The sequence below is a fragment of the Adiantum capillus-veneris genome, chromosome 14 (assembly GCF_014529385.1).
Source record: "Adiantum capillus-veneris isolate H3 chromosome 14, ASM1452938v2, whole genome shotgun sequence".
NCBI lineage: Eukaryota > Viridiplantae > Streptophyta > Polypodiopsida > Polypodiales > Pteridaceae > Adiantum > Adiantum capillus-veneris.
Genome location: NC_140944.1, coordinates 52,722,364 through 52,730,564, shown reverse-complemented (window position 1 = coordinate 52,730,564; position 8,201 = coordinate 52,722,364). Strand labels below are relative to the sequence as shown.

Sequence of the window (8,201 nt, the reverse complement as noted above, 5' to 3'; positions counted from 1 at the left end):
GACCTTTTTACCAGTTGTTTGCATTAAAAGTGTTCGAGTAGAAATTGCTACTCAATCTGATTCAAAGACTCACCAAATGGATGTTCAAACTGATTTTTTGAATGATGATTTGAATTAAAAAAATTATATGGAGCTGTCAAAAGGGCTTGTTAATTTATGTAAAAAATACCATGTTGCTCAGCTTCATAAGGCATTATATGGTCTCAAACAAGCTTCACGGGCATGGTATATAATTTTTTCTCTTTTTCTCGCATACCATGGATTTACCTCCTGCTCTGTTGACCACAGCATATATATAAAGCACCAAGGTGGTAGTTTTACAATCCTTTATCTTTATGTGAATGATACCATCCTTGTTCCTATGATTTGAGATTTTTTTATCAAGTCCAAAAGTTGTTGTCTTTAGTATTTGATATGGTGAATCTTGGAGATCTTCACTCCTATCTTGACATTGAAATTCAAAGGAACCGCATAAAAGATACTAATTCGCTACTTTGACAGTTAAAGTTTATTGCAAATACTATTCAAAAGATTGGTTTAAATTTGCACATTTGTTCAATACTCCTTGTCTTGCAAGTTCTATGAATTTTTTTTTGGAAAGTGGCGTTTAGCTTGTTACAAATCAACCTTATGCCTACTTGATTGGATATCCTTAGTTTCTTGGCATGAATACTCATCCTAATTTTATTTTTTTTGGTAATTATCTTGGTGAACATCTTGCACGTCCTTTTGTTAAGAATTGGTATGCAAAAAAATGTGTGTTGAAAGAGTGCATTTTTTTAACAAGCTTTTATTTTTTGTGCTTTTTAAACAATGCGCAATTTTTTGAGCTTTTTAGAGTCGTTTTCTAGAGAAAATATACATGTTCTAAACAATGTCCAAAACCACCCGGTAAGTTTATACACAAAAGAACAAACGGATTATCAGCACAATAAGTGTTGCAAACCAAAATTACATGCATATACATATATATATAAATTGCTGCATCATTAAACATAAAAAAACATTCCCATGCCAGCATTGTGTGATTAAAAACTTGAGAGCATACTACTTCACTAAATAGAGGGAGGGGCAAAATGGGGTTGCCTATTTTTTATGTAGAAAGTAAAGGTTTCATAGCACAGGGATTGCAATCGGGCTTGACTAAGTATGAAGGAAACATCCATCACAGTCACATTGTAGGTTGATTTTTTACCATGTGCTCCTTAGGTTGCAGACCCAAGACATGCATATGCACATAATACATGTGCTTACAAGCAATGATTACTGCTAGAAAAAAACCAAGTCCAATGTATTTCAACCAATTGAAATCATAAAATCCCAATTAGATTTTGAGCTTGCCTTGAAGAAAACCAAGTTATTTGCAATGTTTTAGTGTAAATATCGGAAAAATCTTGATAGAGTTTCAAGTTTGCCCTTATTTTCAACCCACCTAATTTCTTGCAACAGCTACAACGATAGTGGCTAATCCATGAACGTCCTTTCACACTTTCTCACCCTTAATCACTCCACATTCTCAGTGCTCTTAGTTCGTCTCCCTTGGCATAGTTAGATGCGTTTGCAAAATCTTTTAGTAGTAATTGAAACTCTCTCTCTCTCTCTCTCTCACACACACACACACACACACACACACACACACACAAATTTATCTTGTGGATTGCTTCTACGATGTGGATTTGTGAATGTGACAGAGAATAAGAAGCGTAAACAAAAAAAAATCTATAAACTAATTCCTCTAGGTCTTATCTCAACCACTAGCTCAATTTTTCAAGCCAAGGTCTCTTGGGATAGTTATGTGAGTGAGTGTGGGTGAACAAGAAGAGAAAACTAAAATAACACTTTATATCAGCCAAGTGTGGTAGCCTGAGTTAACCAAATTTCCTCTCATTATAGCATTGAGTTAAGTGTTAGATAGATCTTCTTCTTTTCTTCCTAATGTCATTATACTTTTATGTTGTTAGCATGCAAACAACAAGTAAAACAAGCGCCTCTATAACTCTGCACGAGTCACACCGTTGGAAAGAAACCTTGTATGACGGTAGAAAACACCAAAGTCGAACACCTGTGAAGATGGGCGAGAAGCAGCTCTAACTCAAACCATGGCTAAAATTTTAGAAAACCAAGACCATGAAGACATATCTAGTGTCATGAGGATCTCCGTAGAGCATCCATATGCTTGATTCTGATAACCAACGAGAGAGTTACAAGCTTTTGAAGATGGAAGGTCTCTCAAAAGCTCCAAAAAACAAGTCTCTGTAAGCAAAAAAAGATGTGTAGGAAAAAAAGCCGCTATTAAAAGGGGATTTTTTCATTCTTATCCCAAGGGATTTTCTCTCCCCTCTTAGCCGACTTCATTTCCCCCTTTAGGTACCTTTTTATTGGTCTATTTTGAGCCTTTTTTGGGTAGAAAATGGGTTGTTGGCCACTTTTTGACCAAGGCAAGTGGAGGGGACAGTGTTCGGGGACCAAAAAATGGGCAGGGCACCTGTCCAGGTAGTGGGAACACAAATTGGGTGCCCCCTCCTCTCCCCAAAGCCCACGAGCCCTCTCAAGCAAAGCTAAGGAGCTCCATTAACTCCTTTGATACACCAATAGGGGTACCCACTCCCCCCCTTATACCCTCCAATTTTCACATGCTCCCCCCCATATGGGATTATTCCATTGCCACATGGCATGCTCTCCCCAACTTCCCCATGTCCAAACCTGAAATTTTTGGTTTGCCCCCCAAACTGAGCCATTTTCTCAGAGGCGTAGCGGGTGACCCCGACTACCAAATATAGCGCCGTAAAGCACATCTTGGAGCTTATTACCCTGACTATCTCCATAAATTTCTAAACATTCGATTGATAAAAAAAACCATCAATTCGGCCCACTTTCCGTCTTCCCACATGCATCCGCCGCCATTTTTTAAGTGAAAAAATATCCACTTCGAGTGCGTGAAACTCATGATGTCGGAGTCCGGTTTGCAAGCTATCAAGCACGGCTAGGAATGCTCATTAAAAAATAATTTTTGAAAGCTCAACCAACCCAAAACTCAACCAGTAGCTTGACCAAAACGAAGCCTTTGTACAGGGTTTTTTACACGGACACTTTCAAAGCTGGAAGCACTATGTACATATATATACATGAGGGTGGTCGGCAAGTTTTTTGGCATCATTTATTGCTTTTGTACTCATCCAAAAAATGTCTGGCATAACTTGTCAACCCCCCGTAGCGTGCTTGATCATTGATGACAAGCAAAGGTCCCAGGGTGAAAATTGTTGTAGGTCATCCCCAGAAATCGCATCCACCTTTTGTGGCGCATTCACACTCTTTGTTTCCATTGATAGCATCTCATCTGTCACAATAGTCATCAGCCGTGATAAATACTTCTTGAGTCTATAACCATTAACATGGTAGCTATGTAGTGTATCATCTAAGTCAGCCAGCTGATATGTCCCATTATCAAACTTGTTTACAACAGTAAAAGGACCCTCCCACTTGATCTGAAACTTCTTTTGGAAAGTGTTGTCCAATTTACTATTGTATTGCAAAACAAGATCTCTTTTCTCAATTCCCTTATCTTTCATGCATTCATTAGCTCTTTTCTGGGACTTTTTACATGTTTCTTGATAGTAATCCAAGGCCAAAATCCTGTCTAACTGCAGACATTGTAAATCCAACAACCTTTGTTGCCAAGCATCTTGTTGCTCTTCATCTTGCAATGACAAAAACTTGAGTGCAGGTATTTCCACTTCAATAGGAATCAAGGCTTCTTTGCAATGAACCAAGTGATATGGTGAGAATCCCGTGCTAGTTTTGATTGTCATTCTATATGCCCATAACGCACAAGGCAACTCTGAGTCCCAAGTTTTGGCATGTGTTAAAGTCATTTTTGTCAGAATCTTCATCAATTCTCCATTAAACCTCTCATTAAGTCCATTGCACTGCGGATAATAAGGGGTGTTGTATTTATGCTCTATGCCAAGATTTTTGCATAAGAAATCAAACATTTCACCTCTAAACCCTGGCCCTCTATCAGACAGTAACTCCAATGGCACCCCGAACTTGCAGCATATGTTCTCATACTCAAATTTTCCCATCTCCTTGCTGGTAATTTGTTTGACAGCTTTGGCCTCTACCCAACGTGATAAATAATCCACCGCTATCAAACTATACACATTCCTCTTACTTGTAGTGGGTAATGGCCCAATAGTATCTAGGCCCCATTTTTCAAACATCTCATTAGCCAGGATTGTCTTCCGTAGCTCGGGTTTAAGAACCCTTTTTCCCATCTTTTGACAAGCCAAGCAAGATTGACATCCCGTTGAATACTAAGAAAAACATAGCCTTCTTGCAAGATCTTGTGAAGCATAATCTTCATAGCAAAATGACCTCCGCAAGACCCTTCATGGTTTCCTTCTAGAATTTTGTAAATATCCTTCCAAGGCACATGATGCAACACCAGATCACTTCCTTTCATGTAAAGCATATCACCAATCATTTTGTACTTCCTTGCTCTTCTCATAAAAGCATACTTTTTAGATGAAGGAAAATATTGAGGCAAGAGACCGGTCAATAAGAAATCCAACTCTTTTGAAAGCACCTCTCTTCCATGATACAAAGGGGCATCCGATTTCAACACAAACACACAAGTAATCATTGCTTGCGCGACCTCATGCGCTTCTTCATTTTGAGTCCTTTCGACATGCTGCAAAATCCATGCCTCAAACTTTTTGAGTAGCGATTTCACTTTGAAGCATAGATTCTTCAGTCTAGGATTCTCATTCTTCCATACTTCCAACACCTGCTTTACCACTAACAACACCTCACCTTTGATTTGCAAACGTTTGATTCCCAATTGTAGACAAATGTGTAACTCGCCTTGAAGAGCCATATACTCCACTTCATTATTACTCTTTGCATTGAGTTTTAACCCTTGCTTCCTCACAAGATTTCCCTGCGCATCATAAATAACAACCCCACCAGAAGCAGCATCATGACTTCTTCGATAAGAGCCATCAAAATGTAGTAGTGAAGCATTTGATATAGAAGGGGCTTCCACTTTTTTCCTTTGGACCACCTCCTCTTTAACCAAAATAGGAGTCTCTTTATAAGTGAGTAAGTCTGCCAAAGTAGCCCGAGTACTCTCTTCCACTAGAAAAGTGAATTGGAATTCTTGCAGCTCAATAACCCATTTCATCACTGCCTTTGATATATTTGAGTTATTGAACAATTGAAGAAGCAATGAAAAATTGGTGAGAAAGGTGAATGGTGTTTTCAACAAGTAATGTCTAAACCGTCTACACGCATAGACCATGCTAATCATCACCAATTCAACCTCTGATTACTCTCTTTCATGAGGAGTTTTCACCCTGCTAGCATAATAAACAAGCTTCATATACTGAGACTCTTTCCCTCTTTGCAACAACATAGCCCCAATAGCATCTTCTCCGACTGACGGGTTAACATAAAACTCTTTCTCCCAATCAGGGGCTTGCATAACATGTAACGTGGTCAACACTTCTTTAACTTTGTCAAAAACATACTCACAGTCACGTCTCCACTCCAAAGGATCATTTTTTACCACTTTCTGCAAAGGATACAACAACTGTGACGCCAAAGGTATGAAACGAGACAGATATTTGACCTTCTGAATGAAAGTAGCCAATTGTCTTGTATCCTTTGGGAATGACAGCAATAACAAAGCTTCTACCTTCCTTGGATCTGCTTCAATTCCATTTTCAGAGATCATATGCCCAAGAAACTTCACCCTTGGCTGTGCCAAATGAAAATTTTTAGGGTTTAACTTACCCCCGCATTCATCATACCTTGCAAAAGTCATCTCAAGTTTTTGAACATGCTCCTTGCGTGAGCTGTACACACAAAAATCATCTATGAACCCTTTGACAAACTTCCCAAGGAATAGGGTAAGAACCCAATCTACCTTTCTCTCAAAAGCCCCAGGCCCATTTGTCAACCCAAAGGGAAGGCAAAGAAAGTAAAAACAACCCCATGGAGTGATAAAGGTAGTCTTCTTCTGATCTTCACCAGCAAGGATAAGCTGAAAGTATCCTGAATAACCATCACAGATGCTATACCTTTCAAAACCAGCCACTATATCCAAGAGTTGATCAATGAAAGGCAACGGGTAAGGATCCTTCTTGGTCACTGCATTCAACGGCTTATAATCAACACAAACTCTCCAATTCCCATCCTTCTTGGGAGTGACCACTATAGGGCTAACCCACTCAGCATTATCTATTGGAACAATAAGCCCTGCATTCAGAAGCTTATCCACTTCTTCTTTTAACACATTCATTTTCTCATTACCCATTCTTCTTAGTTTCTGTCTCACTGGCTTTGCTCCTTCTATCAACTCAATCTTCACTGGGTCCCCAACAAAACCCCTTATTTCTTGATATGATGTAATGAAAAGATTCGGAAACTTATCCAGCATCATGAGGTAGTCTGCCCTTTCTTTGTGACAAATCTGTACTTAGCATACTTTGAACAAGCCCTTTCTTCATTGATAACTCGTGCTTGGGCTGCATTAACTCTTTAAGCTGCTCCAATCGACTTGACACATTTATATTCTCTGAAATTTGCAGCACTTCACCATCTTCTTTCTCCTCTTCATTTAGTAACAAAAAAGACACCTCACCCTCGTCATCACTAGAACTCAAAGTAGCACTGCTATCTGAATCCTCTAAACTTCCCTCACTGGTGATTTAGGATTCATCATCTTCAGACACCTCTTCTAATGCCAGAGGCTGTTTGGTAATCATATCAAACATCCTCTTCTCTCCCTTTTTGCTATACACAGCGATTGTGCCCTTGCCCCAATCTTGTACAGCACCAATAGCTCTTAACCAAGGTTGTCCCAATATAAGAGGAAAATCTCCCAGACCTGCTGGCATAACGTGAAAGTTCACCATAACTTTCACATAAAAAACATCAATGTCCAAACCTTTGACTAGTCCCAAACACTTAACTTTGGCATGGTTTGCTAGTCAAATCCTGAACCTAGAGCTTCCGGACATGATCAAGCCAAGTCTCTCAACACATGACTGTGTGATCACATAAACTTGCGCACCTCCATCAGTGTAGGCCTCTCCCATGCCCGCACCTTTGTGCCAAGCGTTCACCACACGACAGATGTCGGGTAACTCCTCCAGAGAAAACACTCTGACATGACCACGCTTCGGCTCTTTTTCAATAGGATTCACTAACGACTTCCACTGCCTCTTAAATTTGGGTACCATGTTCATCAAATATCCAAAAGTACAATTTACTTTCCTCCCAATCAGATCCTCCTTGAGACTATAAGCTGTCTGACCTTCTCCCAATGGCAAATCCGCTACTTCAAACTTCCTGCGAGGTCTCCCTTTCTTCTTGGTCTTTGCATCTTCACCCTCTTTCTCCTTCCCTTTCTTCTTGCTAGGGACAGCACCATTTGGTGCCCTTTCCCGCTTCCCTAATGGCATCATATCTACCTCTTTATTCTCAACTTGCACAATTCCCACGTGACCACCTGATGTTGAAGCTTGATTCTCTTGTTCAGCACCACGATCCTCTCGTATATCCAAGGCATAATCATTAGACCTGTCACAAACCTGCTGGGGAAGTGGGTACATATCACCTCCCATCCTCTTTGGCTTTGTACAATGAGTGCTGATATGTCCTAGTTCACCACAATTATAACAAGTAGGGATAAACCTTCTTGCTGGCTGAGGAGCACCTTGTCCACGACCTTCATTGGCATTAGGTTGAGCTTCATATGGCTGGGCCACCCCTCTACCACCGCCACGACCACGACCACCTCCAAGGACATTGAGCCGTAACTCCTGCATCATGGTCATCATGTCCTTCATATTACGCCGCAATTGCTTAGTGTCTACAGCCCTTCGCATAGGTTCAACTCCAGCCTCTACTTGGCTCTCCTCATTTGGCCACCATTAACCTGTCCATCGACCACTCTCCCATACTCGTTAAGTCTTTGAGCTTTCCATTGTTTTCCCCTAGCAATTACAACTGCTTCTTCAAAAGTGGTAGGCTGCTTCAACTCAACTTTAAACTTCAAACTCTCTTTCAAGGTTGCCACAAAACGGTCCTTTTTTAACATGGCAGGAGGGGTTTCATTTGCCAATGTTCGGGCCCATTTATCCCAAAGGCGAGAAAAATGCATGACAAAATCATCCACACTCTGATTAGCCCTCTAA

General features: G+C 40.3%; 1 protein-coding gene across 1 annotated transcript; it reads right to left on the bottom strand.

The window, feature by feature from the left end:
• Positions 1-3,200: 3,200 nt before the first annotated feature.
• LOC147442371 (uncharacterized) lies at positions 3,201-5,182 on the bottom strand. Its single transcript, XM_086529366.1, has 3 exons — positions 4,552-5,182; positions 3,907-4,198; positions 3,201-3,810 (listed from the first exon to the last, which is right to left on the bottom strand). The coding sequence occupies exons 1-3, from the start codon at positions 5,180-5,182 to the stop codon at positions 3,201-3,203; spliced, it is 1,533 nt and encodes a 510-aa protein (XP_086385492.1).
• Between the last annotated feature and the right edge of the window lie 3,019 nt (positions 5,183-8,201).

Bases quoted from the DNA above. Each gene is read 5' to 3' on its own strand.
- LOC147442371 (XM_086529366.1), bottom strand. From the start codon at position 5,182: ATGAAATGGGTTATTGAGCTGCAAGAATTCCAATTCACTTTTCTAGTG. The intron at 4,199-4,551 runs GTCTCTTGCCTC...AATGGGGCCTAG, and splicing joins GTTGGATTTCTTATTGACCG to ATACTATTGGGCCATTACCC. The intron at 3,811-3,906 runs GTTTAATGGAGA...ATGGGCATATAG, and splicing joins TGCAATGGACTTAATGAGAG to AATGACAATCAAAACTAGCA.